We start from the raw sequence: 27,401 nt of genomic DNA, 5'->3' as shown, positions 1-27,401 counted from the left end.
TGTGTAAAATAAAATGTGTGTGTGTGAGAGAGAGAGTGAGAGAGAGAGAGAGAGGGAGAGAGGATCTGTGTTTTTAATAATATTTGCCACTGTTTGCCACTACAGAAATTAAAGGGTAGACATTTAATATTTTATAATAAAAACTAACATGTCATAGCAAGAGTTTCAACATGTTATAAAATGTTTAGGAGCATAATAGATTGGGTCCATATCTAATCTCAATCATTTTTTTTTTTAATATTTCAATGATCTTAAAACCCCAAACTACTCTTAAATACAAATGGTTTGTAAATAATGCAATACTGAATTTAGTAATGAACTAATTAATTAATACGTAATAAAGTATGAAAACACCATATTTAAACACATTATAAATGTGCTTATGTCAAGAATACAGCATTTTTATCTGTATTTATAAAATGCTTATTAATGTCTATTAATGTAGAGTTAATGCTTAAAAGATAATGAATTAACTATTAGCTAATGCTGAATAGATGATTCATAGTGTGCAGTTATTATAAAGTGTTACCGACTGGGTAACATATCATAACAGTTTTGTGAAAGGGTCCATATCAATATGTGAATGGAATATGTATGACTGCATGCATTATATCAAACATTTCCCGTCACAGCTGATGAGCAGAGCACATAAAAACTGCACTCACCTAGACATTGACATACACACACACACGCATGCATCCAGGACCCTGCCAAAATTCTCATTATAGTCTCTTAGAGGCTTCTGTCAGTGAGTCAGATCAGAGAGAGTGCGTGAAATCTCACTAATGGGCATTACAGCATTATGGGCTTTCCCTGGTCCTCTCTCTACTTCTGTTTCCCTCCCTCTCCCTCCATCAGGACCTGTACAAGATAAAGAAAAACACACACAATAGAAACACAGACAGGAGGAAAGCTAAGTAGAAAGAGCATTTGGTGAATATTTACAACATGGAAACTCAGCCTATGAAAACACTGGATGTTTCATGTGGAAAGTCGTCCCTCCCAACCAGCTCAATCTTCTTCTCTCTTCACTCTCTCTCGCTTGCAGCAGCAGTCAGTGAAACGACTCCCGGTGCTGTCGAGCTTCACTTTCAAAGCGCTGTTTAAATGGGCTCCCTCAAGGACGGAAGCAGAGCCTTCACCTCCACGCACCTCTACTGTCTCCCGCATGGACGGCCCTCTTTACTTTCCTTCCCCCTCACTCAAAATATTCAGACGCCGACTCTGCTTTTCAACACATCCTCTCAGAGCTGGCAAATATACAGTGCCCTCCATTAATATTGGCGCCATTGTTAAAAATGAGCATAGAAGCCTGTTGAAAATGTCTTCATTTTTTAACTTTTTGTTCGTTAACTCAAAATATTAACAAAAATTCTTGAATTTGTTTTTCGATAAGAGACTTTTAAATGTTTTTTGGCGTCTAAACATACACTGTAAAACTAAATCTGTAATTTTACACATTTGTTCCGGCAGTTGGAGTGACCCCGTCCGTACAATAATGGATGTTAAATTACAAAAATTCCCTTAAATTTAAATTTCTGGTAAATTTCTGTAATTTAATGGGTTATTTTACGATAAATTTCTGTAATTTAACAGCCGTTATTTAACTTTTTTTTTTTTTTTTACATAAAATAACAGATTTTTTTATACAGTTTAGATAGCTTGACTAAAATAAGGCTAAATTTGGGCTGTCAATGAAAATCTACTGGATGTCAAAAGCCCTGCTCACACTGTTAGATTTCAGCAACGATTCGGTCATCTGAGACAAATGTGGGAAATCTTAAAAGATTCCTGAAATCCTAGGCTAAAATCGCTGATCTTTGATCATTGTTTTGACATGTTCACTGACATAACATGACATTGACCGCCCGCTTAGTGCCCGTTGCGATCAGATTTTTCCTCCGATAAAGTTTTGGCAGTGTCAAAAGATTCCAGACACTTTACTGCAGTGTGACAACAGCTGCGATGAGCATCAATCCAAGAACCAATAGGAGCGCAGAATCAGATGAGGCAATCCATGCGACAATTTAAATGACTACGGGGAAATGTCAAAACTGTTTATTTCTTCCTGGTTTTATTATTGAGACATGCCTCGTGCAAAATTGGCACGTCAGATTGTTTACGTTTGCTGTGAGGAATCATTTCAGAACGCGGGATAGTGAAAGTGTCACGGGTGGGTTATATCAAACTCTTGGGGCACTTTCTTCCATGTTTGGCACGTCTTCATTGTCGTTCAGTCTGACTTAATGACAGCTGAGATCTTAAGGAGAGACAGGAGAGTCATGTTCGTGCAGTCTGACATGCTACAATCAGTTAGGATTATTTATAAAAAATACTGTAAATTAATTAATTAATTATAAAAAAAAATAATAATTTACACAGTGTGAGCCGGCCTTTAGAAAAGCTAACTTGATCTCACTTCAACTCATAACTTTTCAGTTTAGTGGCAAATTCATTTATATTCGTATGATCTAATTCATACAATTTAGTACGAATTACTTATCTCCCAATGACGGTTGGGTTTAGGGGTGGAGTTGGGTTGGGTGCCACACCTTCTTTTAAACCTGTACATTTTCATATGACTGAACCTGAATTAATGTACTGTACGAATTATCCATTAAATGGAAAAAAAAAAACTAAAATACTTATGATTTCTCGTGAGATCAGGCTGGACTAGCCAAAAAATGGGAAAACATGAATAAATTTTGTGGAACCCTGCATTTTTACAGTGTATATGATAATATATATGCTTCATAAATGCGTATGTATGCCCCATATAGGCAAAATTGTGGTGCATATATGTGCCTATACAGGCCTTTATATCTCCTGTATTGCTTCTTTATATCCACATATAAGCCCTATATGTACACACAAGATAAGACTACTATAACTTACTGTATCTCACTTTGGCAACTGTCATACATGATGCCTAGCTCATATTTACTATTATCAATGTAATAACTAAGAACAAACAAACAAAACAAAAAAAGCACAAAAAAACTTATGTATGTGTGAACACTTGAAATAAGCATCATGTGTAATTGGCATGCCATGGAATTTAACTATGGCAATGGAAGTGATGGAAAGCTATGATGTCTACACATTTTCCTGAAAAAATTACTAGGTCAATTCTTTCTTGTATGAAGACAGTGGAATAGAAGGAAATAACAAATTAGTCGTTTTTTATTTAGTTTTTTTTTTTTTTTCATTTTTCTCTTATTTTTGTTCTTCTATTATATATATTTTTTCTTGTACTATTCAATTGTTCTTAAGTAAATAAAAAAACTTTAATTTCTACATAGCTTTCATTCATGTTTTCTAGCAACTCTGGATTTTAATCATTTTACTAATATATAGGTGAACATACAGTATAGGAATATATACAGTATATGCATATATGCACACATACATGTATATATGAACTTATAAGTACATGTGTGCACTTATTCATATGAACACATATATGTGCATATATGTACAAATAATATAGGAAAATGGCTGATTTTATATATGTCACATATATTAAAAACCTATATTAAAACATATGGGTCTATATAGTTTTTTTTCCATATAAGCTGGGTGACGAGGAGCAGGAGATTGTTTAGTTGTGACCTCCTGTTTCAGAGGGGTGTAAATATGAGGAAATGCACAAGGCAAACTCACTTAGCCATTCTTGTGTAACACACAATGTGTAAAACCAAGGTACAGTGCTTTAATTTTTTTAAGTAAAAAGTTGTTAAGCTTCACGAAATGGGAAGAAAAATAGCAAAAATAAAATTTAAAAAAGGAAGTAAATGTAAACCCTGAAAACGTGCAATAAATTTCAATCAATCAGGAAGAGCACGCATTTTTGTCTTGTCCCAGTGCACTATTAGGAGGTTGGTCAATTTGAGTGGCCAAAAAAATGTCATAGAATCAAAGCTTAGAGGGGCACAAAACACCAAAAAACATTTTTTGAGATGTTGACAGTCATATACTGCATATGACCTACAATGCTAAAAACACTGTTAGGACACATAGACGATAATTTAGCTGGGTCTTGAGGTCTGAATATCTCCAAAATTACAATTCAACTTCATTACCAGAAAAGATCATGGATCTCATCCAAAAACAAACTCAAACAACCTAATTGTGTGTGTGTGTGTGTACCTTATGTTCCTCACATTCTGAGGATCAAATGTCCTCACAAGTATAGCAATACCAGTAAATTGACCTTGTGGGGGCAATTTATGGTACCCGTAATGAAATTGGCTCATAAATGACACCAAATGGAGTATTTTAAAAATGTAAAAATGCAATTTCTTTCCAGTGTTTCCTGTTTTGGTTTAGGTTCAATACATCCTACATACGTCCTAATAAAGATAGTTGTACAAGTGTGTGTGTGTGTTAATATTTTGACCAAAATATCAAAAGGTTGATCAATAAAGTCATTTTTACAGCAGTTTTTGCTCATATTTACCAATGGTGTGTAAAATATTAGCACAGGGCACTGTAGGAGCATGGTGAGAGTGTTCCGTGTTAAGCTATGAGAACCGAGGCTTCAGCTACAGTCATTACACGGTGTGCTGCTCACACACTGATGTTGTCTGAAGAGCATCTCATCTGCATAGAGACACACTTCATGGCTCTGTACACACACTGCTCTTTTGCCTTCATTAACAGGCTACAGGGAAACAAATATGTCTGAAACGATGAGCAGTGTTTTGATAGGGGGATGCTGTGCTTAATTATTAAAACGTTTAAAATGTAGTGTATTGCTCAGTGAAATGGAAAATGTATTGAGTAATAACAGACTGACACCTTTCAGTCATTAAAAAAAAAAATTACCATTTTTCAGCACAGTCACTAAATGGTGATGCACACATACTGGGATAGTTATACATAAATAATTGTCATTTAAGCTTTGGTCAGACAATCAGTCCAAATCCATTATGCATGTATCTGATTGGAATATGATTGATGTAAATAATTGCCTTTCCACACAGCATATTGCACCTCTTCAAATCCAATTTGAGTGTCCCATCTTACTCTTATTTTACAGCACACCTGTACTGGCTTTGAAGTGGCATGCAACATCAGGGTTTCCAATGCAATGTATCTTATCTTTTGTTGGATTATTAGGTCTTATGAAGCAGTGGTAGAAACATACATGCTGGTATCCATGGATTTAGCATCAACGCTCAAATAGTTGACCAGAGCAACTAAACATATTTTGCCATTTTCTCTACTTGCATTTTGCAATAGCACAACTCTGCCTCTGTGATGTCTATCAACATGTTGTTGTTGTTGTGGTTTTGTTGATTGGCAAACAATCTACAGTACATAAAAGCTTGAACAGATTTCCTGATATTTGAGCTTTGAGCTACTATTTTAATACATATAAAGCTAATTATGATCAGCTTCCAAACAGACCTGTACAAAAATTGCATTTGCACTGGCAATCTGAACAAGGCCCTGCTCAACATTAAGTAATCCCAAACTTATATGACACACAAAAACTATCTGTATATTTTTGTCCACTGTGAACATAACAATATACAGTATAAATATTATATACTAGTCATAAAATATCTTTCTTAGTACAGATGAATAAAGTCACATGTTTGTAACAACATGAGGGTTTGTAGGGGAAAGCAGGGCACAGTGTTGGGCAGTAGCGTCAACAAGTACAGTACATGTAATGACGCAACTAGCTTAACTAAATTTCTCAGTAGCGGTATTGTTGCTACTTTCTAAATTAAAAAAAAAAAATATATATATATATATATATATATATATATATATATATATATATATATATATATATATATATATATATATATATATATATATATATATATAATTTTTATTTTATTTTCTTTTTTTGAGGGATGTAAACTAAAACAATGGTCCCAACGTCTTTCCTGTTTTACATTTTTAGTTTCTATAGAATCCTAGAATCCAAAAAGAGACACATGTTGATAAATAATGTTATGACAACTGTTTTAACATTAAGTTATGATGACTTGCCTCTTGTTACAGTTATGAAATAGATTGATAACACGCAGGAAATGTTCTTGGGCCAATGACATGACCACATTGAAATGGTCTATATAACCCTAGATTTTCTACAGTTTTATATTTATATAGTTTTTTTTTTTACCATAGTAAAAGCTAAAGTATACTATGTTAACTATTAGTTCAAGATAGTTACTAATAATATGTTCTGTAGGAGAAATCATTAACAGAGTCGTAAATACTACATTTACATTTGGTCATTTCATATACCTGTACACTATTGTACAATTTATACATTTCCTTTTACTAAACATCACTATATTTTTTTAAAATGTGCAACACAGGATTTCTTGATTTTTATTTTTGTTCTCTAGTAAAATTTGTTTCTGTAAAATCATATTATTTGCAGTAAAAATTAAATTGAACAATTATGCTTCATACGTTTTATTGGCAGTTTTATTGGTCACTAAGTCGAACTGACTTGGACTGAGGTTTCTTCTATTTCAAAATAAAATAGAAATAGCTTAGATGTAGCTAAGCTAATTTTGGCCATGTAGCTTTTAGCCTAGCTTGCTACATTTCCCGGGGTAGCTTTTAGTGCAGTTAAGCTACATGAGTAACTAATAGCTTAGCTCACTACATTTTCCACGAAGCTTAACACTGACAGGGCACAACCTAACAATTTCTGACATTCTCAGTTTGTCCAAAGACACATGGGCTACATAGTGTATATTTTTATCCAAATTTATTTCACACTTGTCCAGTACACATATGTGGCTTGATTTCATTATAACAATGCCTTTATTCACCATGGAATTAAAAATGGATTGTGACAATGTGCCCAATGTTGTAACATGACCATATGACAGCTTGAACTGTGGTGTGATCTGTTGGGAAAAAACAAAATATAAAATTTGAGTTATAGTTGTATAACAATTAGCTTGTTAGCTTGTCTTGGTCTATTTTTTTCTTCCATATCTAATTAGAAAACAAAAACCTAGCTAATGTCACAGAATTGCATACTGTTGTCTTATTAATAGTGGGACACATTGTTACACAGTGTTACAACATTTCTCATTTGCACAGTTGGAATATAAAACTGGTTAGTGTCTTCTGCTAGTTAGTGAAGCATTAAAGAACTGTCTTAACTGCTAAATATTAGACTGGAGATTAAAATAATAGCAAATTTGGCTCATTTAAATAAGCACAATTTAAATAAACACTAAAAACTGAGATGAAAACGTACTTCAGCCCGAAACATAGCTTTGCTCTGGTTAGATAAATATTCATTAATATCTTCAAACAATATTTAGATTTTGGCACAATTTTTTTTCTCAAAATAGTGTTAATATAGAGCAATTAGTTACGCTAACACATGACAATTTTTAAATCATCATCACTTCTAGGTATTACCCTTTTACTTAAAGGTGCAGAAGGTTATCTTCCAGAATGATATCCATTAGCATAATATTTCTGAAACACAGTCACTCCCCTGCCGTCCAAAGCCAGGCCTTCTGAAAGCACACACTACAAAGATCACAGAGAGCCACTAGATCATATCATTCACCAGTTAGAAACCTTTGTAGTACTTTATAATACTACAATTCTGAATGAAAAACTGTTTTCAGTTGGGTAGCAAACAAAACTTGTCATAATGTGCAATATTTCATGCGTGTAAGGCTCGCTGGTCTCACTCTCTCATGCGCTTCATCCTAAAGCGACTACTGTATGCTTAGTGTTTGGCCGGTGGTGTGCAGGAATTACACTTATTACTAAGCCATACTTACATGCTATTTCAGACTGAATATTTAGAGTAGCATGGTAAATGATATAGGGACAGTGTCACAGGTTGTCATTGTTCAAAAATGAACCAATGTGAATATAAAACCAACTTCAGCTCAGTAAAGCAGGCTACGAGGAATAGCGATATTTACCGTTACACTAAATAAAAATCAATAAAAATATGTTATCGATGCTGTACAAGGTTCCATATAAAATTTAAAATAGTCACATCGAAAGATTTCAGTGAAACAACAAAATCTACATCAGCTTTGCGCGACTAAAATAGTTTTAAAACAGAACATTACCTGTCTAAAAAAATATTTCAGCCATGGCGTCATGCTTCCTCCAGCGTGCAAAAGTGACCACTGTCACTCTCTCGTGTGCACATGAACACGGCACGCGTGTATGTGCAAACTGTGGATCTGCATGAACGGGTGAGCAGATGTACAAATCTACATTTGTTGACAGTCAGTTTGAGCTTTATTTTTTAGAATTATGTAAACTGTTGACCTGGCAATATTTAAGTGAATTAACTTTTTTTATTTTATGCCTTACCTAGAATATAAAAATACATATAAATACATTTAGATCATTTACTTTAATCAGTACTATTGAAATGTAAAGCGACTTTCAACCAGCACAACAAAAATGTTTCTGAAGACAATCACCTACTGAACCTTTAACTATTTAAGATTTTATTATGACTAAAACTTGAGCTCTGGATTTTCCTGGATTTGAATTGATGGATCAAGATAGAGTGCACACAGGTGAGAAAAGTGCCTCTTTAATCTCACTGCTATTATTTTATTGTGGGGGTGGAACCACATTTCTCTGGGTTACAGATGCTTATCGGAAATGAAAGGTGAACACACCCGCGGATACCAGTGTGTCACACTAAAATCCATCCTCCCTGAGGGAGACAGAGGCTAGGAAACGGGTTATGCAAACAGATCTTCTGTAAATAATGCCTGAGCTCCAACAAACCCGTCAAATGCTTGAATGCTTCGATTTGGAAATATACTCATACACCATGGTAAATAGGCATATGGCATTGTATTTTTCTTTTTTTTATTATGAGATAATTGCTGAAGCTTTTTTTACAGTGTATTGCATTATCACAATATTGACATAAGCTGCAAAAAGCAAAAATGACTTTTCATTGAACATACAAATTTACTTTTTGTCAACAGTAAGTAGTGCCTATAATTGCACTGATGTTACTACAGTAATGTTAAAATACATCTTTATTAGTTATAGTGCGATTGAAAGAAACAAGTTATTAATTTTAACTGCAATTGAGTTTTGATTCAATGTTTTTGAAATATCATCTAATAGATGAACATCACTTAAGATTAATGAATGGATTACTCATCATCAGTTTAGTTTAATTACCTAATGCTAAAAAATTGATTTTTTTCATTTAGTCTAAATCAGGGGTGCCTAAACTTTTTCGTATGAAGTATCAACAACCAAATATCATTGATAGCTGTGGGCCAAAGATAAATATACCAAACTATTTTACATTAAAATTGCTATGGGTAATTTACTAATTCACTTCATAATATTAAAAAACAAATAGAAAACATTACTTTGAATGATGTTAACTAATGCAGTATGACTTTTTCAATTATATCTTACTGCAATAAAAACAATTAGAGTTCTAACACAGTTTAATGATGTATATACTAGAATCTTCCTTTGCCTTGATTCACTCACCAAAGTCTCTGTATTGTCCTCTACCCATCGTATGTACATTTGAAACTAAATCTGATTAATTTACATCATTTACATTAAAACATTTAATTTTAGATAGCTTTTTAGGAGCTTAAAAATAAAACAAACAAATATAAGATTATATTAAATTAGAAATGACAATCTGTAAACCATTTTCAGATGGCATGGGGGACCAAATCAAAGGTTACCACAGGCCAACTTTGGCCAGCGGGCCCTAATTTGGGCATCTCTGGTTTAGATGAACAATAGATCAAATCATTTTCTGTCAATATATTTGGCATGTCATTAGCCAGATTACAATGCATATATGCTTATGAATGAATGTAAACAGCTTTTTAATCCTTCAAGCATCTTTGCAGTGGTGACCACCACTATAATACAGCCTGAATGTTATTAAAAGGCATTCTAAAAGTTTAAACAATAAGTATTTACAATATTTTGGTGAAGAACAATATGAGGCACATGACTAGAACAAAATGTACTAAAAAAATACCCGGTTTGGGGAAGCAGAAGATGTCTATATAGAATTTCAATGCCTGTGTTCCTTTACAAGCATCTTTATATATGTGTTTGTGATTTCTGTATAACTCTATTGCAATTATATCCCCAAAAACCATTAAACTTTTAAATAACCACCAATTCCTTTTGCATATAGATATGTTTCTAAAGTACTATAACTGGTTGGCATTCTTCTAAACTGAACGTATACCCTGATGTATTATGAGAGGTCGTATCATTTGCTATCGCAGCATTACAAAACAGCTCATTTAGATCCGGCACCTCAGTGATATCATCCTAATGAGGAGCAAATAGGGAATGAGGCCTTGCTCGCATTGTTGTTGCCACAGATTACACTTGACACCCAAAACACCAAGGCTTGATCGGGTAGCTGTTAGAACGTATCAAAGGCAGTGGAGAGAAACCCAACACCTCTGCTGCGAGAAAGCGGCGGGGAGAGAATGTGAGAGGGCAAGTACGGTATGCAGAGAGGCAGGCAAAGAAAGCCATCTACATTTCAAATGCAGAGGATGTTTTCCGTTGGATGTTTATGAAACATGGCTGCTGGGATTGAGCAACTGTAAGAGGATATGGCATCAAAGAGCTGCTCAGAGAAAACAAAACAACAACACGCCGCTGCTCACGGAAGAGGAGAGAGCAGAACACAACTCCTCCTCAGAATTATGCAGCAGCTTCAGCTGATTACCTGCAAGCCATGGGCTCGAACCTCAGGCCTGGTCACGCGTGCACACACAGTCTGGATGGAGAAGGGGTGAGACATGATGTTGACCAATGGGATGGCAGGGGGGGGGGTGTTTAAATAGGAACAATCTGTGGAGAAAGAGTGTAGCGAATGGTGTGATGATTGTTAAACAAGGATGCAATTGCAGTGGCAAAACAGTCTGGAAGTGTGTCAAGAACATACAGTTGAAGTCAGAATTATTACCCCCTTTGGATTTTTTCTTTCTATTTTAAACATTTCAAAAATGATGTTTAACAAAGCAAGGACATTTTCACAGTATGTCTGATAATTTTTTTTTCTTCTGGAGCAAGTTTTATTTGTTTTATTTATGCTAGATTAAAAGCAGTTTTTTATTTTTTAAATGCTATTTTAAGGTCAAAATTATTAAATAACCTTTAAGCTATATTTTTTTCGATAGTCTGCAAAACAAACCATCAGTATACAATAACTTGCCTAATAACCCTAACCTGCCTAGTTCACCTAATTAACCTAGTTAAGCCTTTATGTCACTTTAAGCTGTATAAAAGTGTCTTGAAAAATAATGAGTAAAATATTATTTACTGCCATCATGGCAAAAGACAAAATAAATCAGTTATTAGAAAAGAGTTATTAAACTATTATATTGAGAACTTTGTTGAAAAAAATCACTTCAACTATATATAAAATTATTAGCCCACAAATTTGTGTTTTATATATATATATATATATATATATATATATATATATATATATATATATATATATATATATATATATATACATATATATATATATATACATATATATATATATATTTTTTTTTTTTTTTTTTTTTTTTTTAGAAATGTTTACAGTATTTCATTTATTCTTTTTTTTTTTCAAGAAAGACTTGTTTCTTTCAGTTTGGCTGGGATGAAATAGTTTTTTTTATTATTTTTCTATTATCATTATCCAGTATAATTTGTAATGATTATCCAATATTATCACCCTCCTTAATATGTATTTTTTTCTTTTTCCGATTGGCTACAGAACAAACCAATTTGTTCTAGTAATTTAAATTAAGCTAGTTAAGCTTCTAGATTGTATTTATTAAATTACTTGATTAAAAAAATGTAAAAATATGTTGATAAAATATTTTCTACTTTAAAAAGCACTTGGAAAATTTGATTGCTAATATGTTTGGCTTCATCTGTATATACTACTACTACTATACCTGTAAATAATACTACCTTTACTGTTAACTTTGTAACAAGTTTAGTTTTGGTGTAGTAACAAACAGCATTTTATGTCACATCCTACTGTATTGCCATTATTTAAAAAGTAACATAGTTGAAGGGTCAAGTAGTGTAATCACATTTAGAATATGCAATAGAGTCAATTTAGCATGGTTGGTTTACACTGACAACTGCAGTCAGATATATAGTAACATTTTTACATAAATGGCATTTCGAAAAATCAGGGATTGAGATGACAGTAAGTCTCAGTAAAGTATTTAATGAAAACCGTCCCTTGTAAATTTATTCATTTTCTTTTCGGCTTAGTCCCCTTTAGTTGCCACAGCGGACTGAACCGCTAACTTATCCAGCATATGCTTTATGCAACGGATGTGCTGCCAGCTGCAACCCATCACTGGGAAACATTCACACTCATTCACACACATACACTATGGACAATTTTAGCCTACTTAATTTACCTATACCGCATGCCTTTGGACATGTGGGGAAACAGGAGCACAATTGTAAATTGTTGAATATTTTCACAATTATCTTTATATATTTTGAGAACTCAGATATTACAGATATGGGTCAAAGGTAAAAACAGGTTTATATATCACACATTCTTATTGAAAACACTAATTAACTGTTGTTTGAAATCGTTCTACTTTGCCACTTTGCTCGAATCACTAGGTTAAACCCACTTTTGAGCAGAACATTTTCAGCTATTAAAAATATGCTGTTTCATTTGGATAAAAAATGTGATGATGAAACAATATATTCTTTAATTGCCTCACATCATTTGAACCAAGCAGTACCCACTTTAACTCCATCTTGCATCTATATAAAGTTATTATATATTCAGTTTGATCCAGACACCAAAATGGGTCTTTGTCTTCTTATTTGGGTCTTTGTCTTACATATCTTGTCTTTGACCATGAACAAGAAACTTAATAAACTTCTGTAAGTCAAGTGCAATATAAAGGACATGCATGAATATTGCATAAACTATGTATGTATGAGTATAAAAAAATGACACAAGATTTCTTAGAATTGTAATAGTCATATGAATCTTAGAATTCAAATGCAACCTGTAAACTTCATCCAAGCATAAATGACATACATTTGGATGTATTTTATGAGACACGAATCAATTATTAACCCCACTCCAAGCAAAACACCTTCATTCATTTTTACTGCACAACATTACTTTTGTGGCTAGAAATATGGTTACATTTGTGGTTACTACAACTGACACTGTCAATGTAAAAATCCCTATCATGATCTTTCAAGACATAATCTTGCTTAAATACACCAAACTATCCAGTTGTTTGGTAAAAAAAACTGTGAATTTCTTTTTTTTTTTTTTTTTTGAGGATCAAACTTGTTTATGTAGTTATGATAACTAAATGCTCTTCAGCAAAATTTTAGACACACACTGTAAAACATTGTGGTTACCTTCAATTTATAAGCTGAATTAAATTAACTTTATGATTTTATTGAACTTATAGTATGTTAAACTGACTTAAAACTGCTTGTAACTTATAAAATTAAGTTACAACATGATTAACTTAGTTTAGCAAGTTACAATGCCCTTAAAACATATGTTTTCAGAACTAATTAATCATATATTTTTTTTTACAGTGCAGGAAACATGGCAGCACTTTACTTTTATCTTGCTTCTTATGTACAGTACATGCTAAGTTTGTATAGTCATTACAAAAACTGGGTAGACACTAAACCTAAACCCTGAACCCTGAACCTAACAGCAACCCATGTTGTTACCTTATATAACCCAGTTATGCTCTTAGGTAAGCACACATACTGTAAACTAAAAATAAATGTGTTATGCATCTGCAATATCTGTTGTCATATTTGTTGTTTTCCTGTAGCTATTTGATTACAACACCGTGCAGGGGCATACTGGCCACTGGTGTCTCAGTTAATAGCATGAGACAGCAAATGAGCCCTACAAGACACATGCATCTACATTAGTACTGCTATAGTAGAGAGCGTATTTTATCGTTGTGTGCCTTAGTGCTGATAAGACATGCGTCTGCAAAACCCTGAAAAAGCTTGTTTTCTCAACACTCAATCCTCATTAGGCTCAATCAATACTCCTTTAGTCCCTCCGCTTACTGACTCATTTCAAAATAACATTACAGGTCATTTGTCTCATCGTTGACTAGACTGCATTACTGTGCTTTCTCGCTCTCAGAGCAAAGAATGACACAAGAAGGAGAGAATGTTGGATACTGAGATTTCTATGTTGTGGATACAACTTTTTTTTTTTTTTTTTTTTTTTGGGAAGTCATTGAAAAATCAATGTCTGCTTCCTACAATCCATTTCAACCAAATCAATCATAATCTAGCTGGCTGGCAGGGGAAAAGGGGAGGGAGATGAGAGAGACAGACAGAAAGAACGAGAGAAAAATGCACACAATCTTTGTCTGAAATCTCTCAATTTTAAATCCATTCTCATAAAAAGCTCATCATCACATCGTTTAGCCTGGCTAACGGCCTGTCAGTCACCAGGGGCTTCTGAGGAAGACTACCGGGAATATGGAGCCACAGCTGTGGGACCCAGGGACCCAGTCTATCTCTGCCATATGAACACTTTAAAATTGACTGGGGTGGTAAAGGCTATCATGATGAGAATCAGCAAGTCGATTAAATCTGCTAGAACTCCCTCATGGTATTTTCACACCTGTTCCAGGGGGCAGAAAAAATACCAGAGTAATCATGTTTAAAATAAATGAGCTCCTGCATCAACAATCTAGGTGGTTTCAATAAAAGGTCCTCGGCAAACCTTTAGAGACAACTGACAGATTTAGATTGCTCTTTTAAAGGATCAGCATTGCCCCTTTTGATCTTGTGCCCTACTTACATATTTGAATCATGGTTAGGAGCGCTCCAATACAAGCAGCATTGTTGTGAGTGAACACACTTGTGTATGCAGTCCCTCACATAATCCAGTGTGCATACTGGCAATGTTGCATGAGAAAAAATATATATATATAATTACTATTATTTATCTGAGTTAAGGATGTATTTTATTCTTGGACATTAAATGAATTTAGGCAAAACTATGTAGTCAACTTTGCTTTCACACTCACAATCTGCAAAAGAATCTTGCATTTATATGAGTGGTCTAGGTTTTTTTCTGCATTAACTATCTGCAGTAAAATTGTTTGAAATATCAAAAAGCACAAAATGAACATAAAAATATGGTCTATATTATTATTATTATTATTATTATTATTATTATTATTATTATTATTAGGCTGCTTTGCTGCTTGGGGGATAGGCTTTACTTGTGCACATGTGTTTAATCATTTCATAAAAACGGCAAGGTCAAAAATAAATCACATCCATTATTCGCTACGGATCTCCCCAAAGCATTAGCGGCGGACTGTTTAGAATTTCAATTGGCTTCCAAGTGGCAAAACCCCTTAGCTAATACATCAAAGAATATTTGGCGTCAACTAATCGGTTTAGGGCAGATTTGAAGTGGCTAAAATCCGTTTGAGGGGGACACAGAGAGAGGTAGTGTACACGTTACCGGCTGCCCACTGCTGTCAGGAGAGACACGCCTAACCTTGTGCCTCGAGGAAACCTGTCCTGCACTTCGCGTTAACTAACTTTGTTTAACCAGCCCATTCTGCGCGCGAACGCGAGAAGCAATTAGTCTGCTACAATAGATAATGCTTTCTAATAATAGTTTCTAAATCCAAATTAAATTACGTCGTTTCCCTCAGGCATTTTGGTGGAAAAGCACCACTTGAAATAGGCTATACCTCCCCCCCCACCACCACTTTTTTGTCGTCCCCGTTATATTTCGTTTGACATATTGCACTATTGTGCGATGATTCAGACTCATGCATATCTGCACGCCTTATTACAAACATGCATAATTGGAAACATAAGCGTCCGTCTTAAAACAAGCAAAGAGAATAACTTGCACATCACAGAGAGCGCGTATCCTAACATAAGCCTACACCTCCCCTTGCCGTCCAGTCTGGGAGTTCACGGGAGCAGTTCGGGAAAATAAGGCTGCAACTATTTCCCACTATGTCCCCCTTTTTACACATCAAAAGCGCAGTGTTCAACTATTCGTTCACTTTCGAAATTTGTTTAAGGAGGCTATTATAAGGAGAATGTCATTTAGTTAAATAAGTAGTTTCCTACCTTTCTGCCAGCGCGTGTGGAGTGTGACTACTCCCTGCTGCATTTCTATTTCCATGCTTTCTTTCATTCACCCCTCCACTATCGCTAAACAGGCTGCTTATCGAATCCTATTGGTGAAGAGGAACTCATTACTGCCGATAATACTCTATCAATGAATATTGACGTCATTTAAATGCTACTCCTGGGTATCCTTGGATACCGATACACTATTTAAAGGTGACTGTGCAATGGACACATCCACTGTGCTTCAGTAAATGAAAGAAAGAAAGAAAGAAAGAAAGAAAGAAAGAAAGAAAGAATAATGTTTTTTATATTTAAAGATAAATAAATACAAGGTATATGGAGTTTTATAATAATTAATTGTTATAAAAGCGATCATTATTTAATTTCAGCATTACAATATGTCGAAAAATAACCCATATCCTTCTTGTTCCTCAAATGAATTTTAGTAATGTATATGCACTCGCGGGTGGTGCAGATACAACACAAACATATTCAATATCGCAGTCGACAACGCGGAGTTTCGCACTTCTCCAGTTTGTTTTGCTTTGAACTTAACATTTGTCCACTGAGTTTGAGCGTCATCATTCTTCACTCTTGAGAGAGCAGTAGCACGTGACCTCATGCACACACTCTGTAGAAGCGCCTACAGCGATCCCTTTCGGCTCACAAAGACTTTAACAAGTGAGCCAGATCATTGACTTTACTTATTTGTTTAGATTAAGCTTTTTATTATTATTTATGATTAGTATTGTATGCATTCACCGGCTTACCTGGCAATAGGGGAAATATATGGTAAATAATGCTAAATTAATAATGCAACTTTGTGGCCAATTTCACCACTTGTGTGAATGCTTGTGTACGGCATTTAAATTAAGAAAATAATGATGAACATGGCATTCAATTCAGCTTGCTCTTTTATTAAGTTTCTCAGTTATGTTTATTTGTTGATTATCGGATTAGTACAAAATGCATTTTAGCTACCTAAACTAATATATCTCCATTGTTAACATGGACGCACACAATTTAGTTTGACGGCAAACAGAATAAAATGCACGAAGAGATCTTCCACCGCAGAGGAATATATCTGTTTGAATCAAAGGGGCTTAGAGCCCCTGGTCGTGGTGGATTTGCCGTGGTTCATATGGTCTTAATCTGTCTGCGCTTGGGGCTTTGGTGTAAAGGAGAAGAAGATCTGGTTTGTTCCGGGATCTAAGGCGAAAACTGTCCAGCGGACAAATCAGTTAACACCTGTCAAAAGTTACTTCTTCACTTTCTTACCGCTGAGAATTGATCTAAGCGCGCATGCAGTCTTTGTTAACAGCTTTGTTTCTGTAAAAAGAAAACACATAGCGATATGTTTATAGGGTAAAATTAAGCAATATAATCTCCCTCTCCAAAAAGTCTCCATAATTTACAAAACCAAAGAACACAACGTCAAAACCTGCCCGCGTTCAGCTGACACGACGGCTCGATGCATTACCGACTGTCGCGTCTTCTTAGTAAAATTATAGATATCTACACGCGTCAAACAAGCGCACAATGAACGCTCAGAACCGAGCTGGGTGAAGAGCTGCAAACAGTACTTGTAGCGTCTCCTGTTGTATCTGGCAAGCCGTCCCAGGAAGATAACAGTCCATTTGGTATTAATCGTGTGAAAATGAAAGCTTCGTCTATTTAGAAAATGAGGAAAGTTGAAGTTGATGCACTGGCTCGCATGAGACCGCCATCCAGGGGCTGTAGCTGCTCAGTCTAAGGCAATGAGGCTTGTTAGAGACAAAAATAGGGGGATAGCGGGGGAGATTGTTAGTGAGTGCCAGGGTACGAATGCTGTGTGTGTGTGTGTGTGTGTGTGTGTGTGAGTGAGAGAGAGAGAGAGAGAGAGAGAGAGAGAGAGAGAGAGAGAGAGAGAGAGAGAGAGAGAATCGATTCAGGCTGGGCTGCTGTAACCCAGCTCCAGTTTGCCTTTTCTTTCGATGACTACACCCCGAGAGGAGGAGCGAGAGGCTCATAGTAGGCGTCAGAATCCTCAGTTTTCAACTTAGCATCCTGGCAGGACACTCTCCGAAGCAAAGCCCCATCTGAGAGCAAAAAACTTGTCCCGCGCGCTCGGCATGAGAGTCACAGAGCGCTCAGAGGGTGAGAGAGCGCCTCGAAAATCCGCGAGCGAGTCTGACAACGACTGATTAACGAGTGTGAAGTCTATGCAATCGTCGTTCTCTTTAATTTCCATCACTGCTAGACGCGAGGAGGACAGGACGGAGGTCTGTTTACTCGGAACTCTATGAGCGAGCGCGGCGAGCGCGTGAGAGTTTGAGGGAGAAGAACTCAAGTGAGAAGCTTATATTTGGATCTTCACCATGGCGTACCCTCAGGGCTACTTGTATCAGCCATCCGCCTCTTTGGCACTCTATTCGTGTCCTGCCTACAGTACAAGCGTGATTTCGGGACCCCGGACAGAGGAGCTAGGGAGATCTTCCTCTGGCTCTGCTTTCGCTCCCTATGCCGGATCTACAGCGTTCACCAGCGCCTCGCCAGGCTACAATTCCCATCTCCCGTACAGTGCTGATGCGGCCGCCGCTGCTACTTTCACCTCTTATGTGGTGAGTGCGCTTTTTACTCTCTTGTTTAGTTTCTACTTCTGGAAAGTTGGCAAAATACATTTTTACGCTTCGTTGTTATTGATATTGTGCTGCACTAATCATTTGCGCAACATTTGCGGTTTTAGCAATCAAATATGCATTCGCGGAATGTGGCTGGGTTTCATGTCACTTTAAATCATAATGTAGTAAAATATTATTATTATTATTATTATTATTATTATTATTATTATTATTATTAATAATAATAATAAAGTGAAAAAACAAATTGTTTTCAAATAAACATTTGATAAAGTGCACGAGGATATTTTATTGAAAACAAATGCAAAGTATTAAATGCAAACAGAAAAAAACACGCACACATAATTTAAATTATTTACTGAAGGCAAAAGAACAACCATTTAACAATTGATGTTATTTATGTTGTCATTTGTGACAACGTGATTTCTTCAACTATTTGGTCTGTGATGAATATTTCTGATATCAAAGAGAATAAATTATCAGTTGTTCCAATTTGTCTCAGGCGTGTATTTAGTCAAATAAGCTACTTAAAGGAAACATGTTTTACCGGCTATTTAAATGTGGGTTGCGCACACGTAGGCCAGCTCTGGTCAACACGCTGTCAGATGACCCTACATAAAGCTGTAACTTCTAATTAGCTGGCTAATCTGAAAATAAACATAGTCAAAAGTCAGTAAAGCTGTCGAAATGAGATTTATGATCATTAACAAAGAAGGGGGATTTGGAAAGAAAGTTGTAAAAATGTATTTTACAGTCATTCTTTTTGGGTGAAATGAGGCATCTAGCCAAAATTAAACGATAAAATACGTGACCCCGCGGCCTTGTACTTACAATTTCGATTAATTAGACGTAAAGTGTGTACATGTGGCATGCATGTGTGTGTGCGTAAGTGTGTGTGTTTGTTTATGCTGGCTTTTGAGTGTTTGTGTAAGCGATTTGAAAGCAATCCTGCATTGTGCGCAGGTGTCCAAAGTGATATTTTGCTAATGAAACAATTGGTTTGGCTCTTTGCAGAGCTCACCTTATGACCACACGACAGGCATGGCCGGGTCTATAGGGTATCATCCTTATGCTGCTCCCCTGGGCTCGTACCCGTATGGAGACCCAGCTTACCGCAAGAATGCTACCCGGGACGCCACAGCTACTTTGAAAGCTTGGCTTAACGAGCACCGGAAAAACCCGTACCCCACCAAAGGCGAGAAGATCATGCTGGCCATCATCACTAAAATGACCCTCACTCAAGTGTCCACCTGGTTCGCCAACGCCAGGAGGAGGCTAAAAAAGGAGAACAAGATGACCTGGACCCCACGGAACCGGAGTGAAGACGAGGAGGAGGACGAAAACATTGATCTAGAGAAAAACGACGACGACGAGCCAAACAAGCCCACGGACAAGGGAGACTCCACAGACACAGAGGCAGGTCTGTGGAAAAATCATCAATTTTTCATCGCAGTCGTTTCCACTCCGGGCGCAAAATTGATTGCTGGTTAATGGTGGTATATTATTTATAATGGGAGAATTGCTTTAAATAATAATCACCTTGAACTCCTCTAATTTGACTTCTTATGGACTGAGAATTGCTGGTGACGTATGGTGTTTTGCACTTCATTTATCTCGAGCTGCATAATAAGGACACAGCTGGCGCACGGCATCTCATTTATAGCTATGATAATACGGGCCATATTTTATTATCATTATTATTATCAATAATAATAATAATAATAATAATAATAATAATAATAATAATAATAATAATATAAATATTACACATGCATGTTGCACAAAAATAACCGTTTTTATTTTTTTGTTTTTGTTTTAAATTAGTGGAAAATATACAACACGCATCAATTTAAATGTGCATGCGATATGTGAATGATTATTAAAAAAAACAATACATATTTATCCACCAATGTTGCTTAATCAAAATTATTTATTTGATTTGATTTTTTTTTTCTTTTAGATCACAAACTCATCAACCCAGGGGAAATACCATGCGACAGATTTAAAGACGAGACTCATTCTAAAGATCTTGATCCACCTTTGACAGACTCGGAATTAAAAGAAGCAGAGGAGCGGACGGATTTGCTCGCCGAGCAAGCGAAACCCACCACATCCTCTCCCTCCGTTCTACAGAGAGGGAGTGATCTCATTACGCAAGAAAAGCCCTCAGAACCGGGCCACGCCGCGAGCACGGGAAACAGCAACGTAACGTCTGTTATTCATTCTCCCCCCTCGGCGCCCAAACCCAAACTCTGGTCTCTGGCCGAGATCGCCACTTCTTCGGACAGGTGCAAAGGGAGCAGTGAGGCTTCACAGGCCGCGGGTCTGAGTCAAAGCACAGTCATTGCCAGCGCTGCCTCGCCGACCCGGTCCTCCCCTCAGTGCCCTCTCCCTAATAACACTGTTCTATCTCGGCCTATTTACTACACGTCCCCTTTTTACCCAGGCTACACGAACTATAGCACTTTCGGACACCTCCACAGCAGTCATGGCACCAACACCAGCTCAACGGCACATTTCAATGGATTAAGCCAGACTGTTTTAAACAGAGCCGAGGCTCTGGTAAGAGAGAGCAAAGTAAGAAGCCAAACACAGGTAGATCTTTGTAAAGACTCACCTTATGAGCTAAAGAAAGGTATGTCAAACATTTAATACCGGATTCATCGCCAATCACACGGACATTTATTTATTATTTGTGGTTGCCTAAAGAAGAAGCAAAAGAAGACGCATTCTGATTTTAAAAAATCCGAGGACAATTATTTTCTGAGTAAATGCTTATCCTCAAAATCTTAGTTTCTGAATGGTTAATCAAGAGGATGTAATTTCTAAGAATTGTCTTAAACGCTGCAGCCGCCTGAGTCTATTTGTATTAAAGACTAATATGTATATTTAATGTAGCATTTTGTATTTAAAATGGACAATACACTATCTTTGAAGTAAATTATGAAAAGAAAATGTGTGCAGCGACTGATTTGGGAATTTGCATGCTTGTGAATGAGATTTTGATAGCTGCACAAATCAAAGCGATATTATTTACTGACATCATGACCGGGCAAGTGTTATTGCTAAATGCTGAAACGCCTTAAAGTGAAAGCAGTGTGATTGTACTTGTAATTAGCAGGTACACATTGTTTCACGATTCATCGCTTAAAACAAGCAGGAGCGGCACATGTGGAACTCAGGCGGTTTGGGTAAAAGTTATATGAAGACGAGGTTTTATTTGTCGGTTCGATGCAGAGTTTTTTTTCTCCCTAAAGCATTTCAGTCGGGAAATCGCTCATTTCTCTTTTGCAAACAGAGAGATGGCTCGACGGATGAATATTGATATGACAACACCGGCAAAAGTGTCGAGCAGTCATTTAACCCAATTACATTCCAACCGCGTCGTGTTATATGCAAAGCAATCAGGTGGCGAACTCCAGTAATGAGTTCGATTTTATGCCAAATTTAGACCTCATTACTATTTCCTAGGCGTGGCAAAGTGGTTAGAGGCGCGCGGCGATGCGGAGTGGATCTGGGAGCAGACTGCTCTGTTATATCATTAAATGGTAGGATAGGCTTAATAGTGCTTTGGATTATAGACGCTGATGGCTTTCAAGAGTGTAGCCAAGGTGCCGTGACAAGCAAATGTCCCCCTGGCATGGCCTGTCCCTTAGTACTGTCCTGCACCTCTACCCTCACCCGCAGGTAGGTGTCACACTTGCTCTTAATTTCGAGGCCTGATTCTTAGAGACTTAGAGCCGTCTTCAAATGGAATAAATAACCTGGAGTGAGAGTAAAGATTAAATAAAACGAAGGGCTTTTAATGTGCTTTAACAAACATGAAGATAGCTCAATATGCTAAAATCAGAGTTTATAATTAAAATGTAAAAATTAAGATTTTAGTTTTTCAGAATTTTTTTAAAACAAATCAACAAATTTAGTAAACATTTTAATTAATAATACATTTCAGTAACACATCACAAATCCCTGACGAAGTCATAATTGTTTTTAAAATTTAAAAAAAAATTAAACACATTTGGTTAGACTTTAATACGCACACACTAGTTATTATTTTACGTTGTTCCATTAAACATTTTGACAATTACAATTGCACTGATATTTTTTTATTTAATTTTAAATTAGATTTTTATTTATCTTTAATAAAGACATTATAATTAATAATAATAACAATAAAAATGATAACATAATAATAATAATAGACACGAAGACGGGATATGACTTGATTCAGTCGGAGGTCGTGTCATCAATCTCTATAGTTTACTTTGCGCACTCCAGTTGAAAAGTCCCCTGGGTTTCATTTAATTCCCCTGGCTCTAATGTCCTTCCCCGGCAGCAGAGCGGGTGAGGGGGGCAGCTATATTTAATCTCTCGGAGTGGGATGGAGCTGCCGCTGCACCACATCAGCCGGCTAAATAGCATAATTATGTTTTTCTTTGCTGATCCCTCAAGGAGTTGAAGCATTCGATGCGATGCCCCCGTGTGTGCATAAGCCCTTCTAGAGGTATAAAAAGCAGCAATGTTATATTCCCAAACGCAGATGGTTAGATTTTTTCCTCGCGAATTAATATTATCAACATTCATTCGCCTGAATTGTCACTTTTTTTTTAAATATCCTCTTTTCTAATGCTGACACGCCAGGCTTAAATATTGAAATATCGATAATAATTTACGATCTCATTTTACGCATGATGGAAATCAATTGGATATTTCAACGGGTAGACAGGGATTGCGTAAAAGCTGATTTTAACGCTTATAGACACAACAGAGAAAGCCTTTTAAACACACTGAAGATGCCTAATGTATTCTATAAAGGCTGAACCTCATGTAACACATTTTAGCTTTGAGTGGTAGAACGAAATCATTTCTGAACATTTTCAAAAGTTACTACTAACACGTAAATTAAATTAGTGATTGTCTTGATTTGCAGTTTTTATTATGGTAACGAAAAACAATTTTCTTTTGTGTTTGTGTGTGTCATATAGTGATTTGCTCGATTGCATTAAAGTTTATTGCATTAGTTTATTGTAATCCTGTAGCCATATGTACATTTAAACACAGGCCTCAATTAGCTTTAGCGTGACACAATGTGACACGATCTATTAATTCAGTAAACTTTCGGATTCGGGTTGACCGGTCCGTGCTTTTGTGAAAATGAATAACCACATACGAACCCCGTAATCATCCCACACGACTTTGTTCAACTTTTTTTTTTCCCGCGTCTCGCTCTCTTCTCCAGTTGAATGGGTCTCAGCCTCATTGTTCGGAAGAAATCCACAGCCACTGTGTGCATGTCAAGTAAGTGCAAGACAGTTCCCATGTTTAAAAAAAAGAAGAAGAGAGAGACCGAGACGAATCTTATTGATAGGCTAAATAAAAGAGGAAAAGCTGAAATAAGATTTCAAAATGTAAATTCAGTGTTCTGCGTTGAAACTTTACCTCTCTAAAATAATTAAAAGTAAGATTGCATAAAAAGTCAAGTTAACAAAATACACTTGTTTACTTTATTTTAGTCTAGCAAAAGCAGTGATATAAACTAAAAACGGATTCATAAATTGATACAATTATCAATAGTATTATTCGGTTATAACTTACGTCCAAATTAATTTCTGATTGTTTTTTAATGTATGATAAATCGAAAAAAAGGTAGTGGAAACGAAATAATAACGGAATTACTAAAATGAAATCATTTAAAATGGAGCAGTTAGGCTACTGTTATTATTTCCTTGCTGTTCAAAATATTTTGCAAAGACGAGTCTCTGCAGGCCACTTACTAACAACTAATTGATTTCATTAGAAACGTGACATTATTCACAAAACGGGGAAAAAACGTTCTCAGAGAAACTGGATCAACACAGCTATACACTAAAATTACAGGAAAATACGGAGCAGAAAGGTACAAAACAAAAATCTATTTTACTTGAATCAGGGAATATAATGGGGACTGAAAATAATTTCAAAACATTGCAAATAAAAACTAAATAATAATAATAATAATAATAATAATAATAATAATAATAATAATAATAATAATAATAAACGCAAACAATGCATTTTAAGAAAAAAAAAGACCGCACATATTCTCATAATAGTATACATTTTTAAATATTAAACGTACTTTAGTAACTTTTCAAAAAGGATTTATTAATAAATTAATACACTATTTAAAATGAAATCAAAAGGCAATACTGATGCTCTAAACCCCCTGTATCTGTTGGCACATATATCATTCAGCAGCTGCCTTAACGCTCAAGCCCACAAACCAAGCAAACTATTATTATTTTTAGGCTGTAATAAATTTTTAATGAACACGAGTCTTGCATTTTCGCGTTAAATATGGGTTTAAAACAGAAAATCTGATCTTAAAACATTGACGCGTAAAATTACACCTGCCACGTAATCGAGCTGTGAGCGATGGGGCCCTTTTCAGAAGAACAGGTAAAGTCTTTGGGGTAACCAGAACCTGTTGATAAAAATAATCGCCAAATCACCGTTAAAATTCACCGGACCAAATGTTCCAAAACGGATTTCTGTATAATATCAACAGTCCACCTGATAACAGCCAACGACTACTTGATCCCTCCACACTGACACGACTCCAGCTGAGCCGAATCAAATTCAGCTTGAATGTGTAAAAGGACACCCTTTTATTTGACCTGCTTATAATATGCGCTGGGACATCTGCGCGAGGCAGCAGAGCAAGTGTGGCCAAATTCAGAACTGTTTTCCCCCTTCTCTCTCTCACACTTCTTGAAATGAAGTATATGTCGGCTGATTAGTTCTAGTTAGTTTAGCAAAACAGAGAGAGGGGGAGAGAGAGAGGTGGGAACTCGGTCGATCAAAAGCTTCTTTTTGGAAAAAAAAGACGTTTAATAATCGCACAAATAATCGGGAAAAAATGTTTGTGAGTGAATAAATCATCTCCAAATCATCCTCCACATCCAAAGCCCTCCACAAAGAGCTGCAGTGGAGTGGCCTCTTCAGTATGGCATGCTGGGAATACCTCCTCCCTTTTATTTAATCATCCAATCCCACCGAGGAACCTCTTAATTAATTATGGGTGCTAAAAATTCACACCAGCTGTTTCTCTCGTACTCTCTCTTCACTCCGGGGCGAAGAGTGTGACGCGGCCATGGGGCGTAATTTTCACAAATTAGCCCATTTTCTCCCCCAAAAATCGAGCTCCTGTCAGGGCTGCTCTGACGTATATCATTTCGCGGGCTCTAATTTAGGGGGGAGGAGAAGCAAAGAGCGGCTTTTCGGCAAAGTCACGGCCCAGTCGACACTTATAAATCGTTTGTGTTAAAGGAACATTTTAGATAGGCATACGTACATTGTAAGTTGAGCCAGATGAAGTGACAGGCTGTGATTTACTGCTATTTACCCGCGCTTTAGCCTAGACTTCACCCACTGTTTTTCTATTGCCTGCGTGCGGCTCTCTGGGGAGAGATTACACGTGTCATTTTCAGCTTTTTGATGTTTTAAGTGAAACCTCCATACGTAATTTTTTTTCTTAGTAAAAATATGGAGAACGTTTACCAAAAATAATGACCTAAGCGCGTTTTCGACCAAATAAGAATACAACTGTTGTAATGCAGAAGAGACATTAAATACTTTATTAGCTGTCAAATTAAAACTAGCAGTAATGCATGTTCTGTTCAATATAGTGATCACTATAAAGATCTAAAGACTGGTTTGTACATTTAAGATTCCATGAAAATCCAATTAAGAACCATACATTTTTCCCTAACAAACTTATTTAGACACTAATTAACATTAAAACATGCTAAACTGTCATCTGTCACTCTAAACACAGGACTATGGGTTGCTTTTCCTTTGCTTCACCTGTCCAACCACACTATTGTATTAACAGTACATTAAATCAGACACAGTCAAAAATAATAATAATAATATACAATGCTTGATATAAAAATGTACATAATCCATATACGAATGATCCAATAATTTAAATTGGTATTATGTGTGTCATGATCACCAGCGATCTAACCTTCAATTGTAAACTGCAATTGATGTTAATAATTAAAGTTAGCTTTGTGCATATGGACCATTACATTTTCTTAGTGTCTCTACAATTAATAACAAACTCATGTAATATGAACTTTCAGGCTCATTGAAGGTGAAGCTGCATAAAGACAAATATATTTCCCTTTAATGTACATATAAACATTTTATTTATTTAATTTTTTTTTTTGCTGCAAGGGAAGAAACGGGGACAGTTTTCACCACGTTAGACTCAAGTCCTAAGAGTCCCACAGCACCACTTTGCCTAGATAAGCGGCTAGTATTATTACATCCTTAATGGTTCAGATTAAGATTGATGAACTGTTTTCTTTTGGGCACTACACAGGGTCCACGAGAACAGGGGGAGCGGAGAGGGGGACGGAGGAAAGAGGGGATGAAGGGAGGTCTACAAGCTGCCTGTTTATTTACATTTGGCCTTTTTAAATGATCCCTTTCTTCTAGACATCTGTTCCACATTATGACACTGATATTTAGCCTAATGGCTGCTCTGATGCGCTGCTCTGTGAGATAGCAGTAGTGTGCGTCCATTATCTGCAGCCCACCTGGGGAAGAAAGCCAAGCTTGATGATAGAAGTTATGCAGGAGAATGAGGGGCAATCATCT

The 27,401-nt window shown here is 36.1% G+C and overlaps 1 protein-coding gene and 1 long non-coding RNA gene across 40 annotated transcripts in view; one reads left to right on the top strand and one right to left on the bottom strand.

The window, feature by feature from the left end:
- The window catches only part of LOC110439935 (uncharacterized), a 329,391-nt gene that overhangs the window by 35,519 nt on the left and 266,471 nt on the right, over positions 1-27,401 (bottom strand). For 8 of the 38 annotated variants that reach the window (XR_015495928.1, XR_015495944.1, XR_015495927.1 and 5 more), the window contains one exon: positions 10,718-10,842. The exons of 27 other annotated variants lie outside the window; for them this stretch is intronic. This is a non-coding gene — a long non-coding RNA (uncharacterized LOC110439935). Of the gene's footprint in view, positions 1-665; positions 862-6,725; positions 7,512-10,717; positions 10,843-27,401 lie in introns of those variants that run through there. 3 more of the 38 variants (XR_015495937.1, XR_015495899.1, XR_015495924.1) reach the window with 3 other exon arrangements.
- On the top strand, positions 18,173-21,710 carry irx5a (iroquois homeobox 5a). Of its 2 annotated transcripts, none has more exons than XM_087259867.1 (3): positions 18,173-18,737; positions 19,770-20,171; positions 20,716-21,710. In XM_087259867.1, exons 1-3 carry the CDS (start codon positions 18,495-18,497, stop codon positions 20,797-20,799), a joined length of 729 nt encoding a protein of 242 aa, XP_087115993.1. In that variant the 5' UTR covers positions 18,173-18,494; the 3' UTR covers positions 20,800-21,710. The 2 variants fall into 2 exon arrangements, with proteins under 2 accessions (XP_087115993.1, NP_001038692.1); NM_001045227.1 differs by having other exon boundaries at positions 18,212-18,737; positions 19,770-20,175; positions 20,716-21,705.

The sequence above is a fragment of the Danio rerio genome, chromosome 7 (assembly GCF_052040795.2).
Source record: "Danio rerio strain M-AB ecotype USA chromosome 7, GRCz13ab, whole genome shotgun sequence".
NCBI classification, from domain to species: Eukaryota; Metazoa; Chordata; class Actinopteri; order Cypriniformes; family Danionidae; genus Danio; species Danio rerio.
The sequence above is the reverse complement of the archived record's forward strand: the minus strand, read 5'-3'. Positions and strand labels throughout refer to the sequence as shown.

Coding starts and splice junctions, on each gene's coding strand:
- irx5a (NM_001045227.1), top strand. CDS start 18,495: ATGGCGTACCCTCAGGGCTACTTGTATCAGCCATCCGCCTCTTTGGCA. Junction 18,738..19,769: donor CTACTTTCACCTCTTATGTG/GTGAGTGCGCTT, acceptor GGCTCTTTGCAG/AGCTCACCTTATGACCACAC. Junction 20,176..20,715: donor CTCCACAGACACAGAGGCAG/GTCTGTGGAAAA, acceptor TTTTTCTTTTAG/ATCACAAACTCATCAACCCA.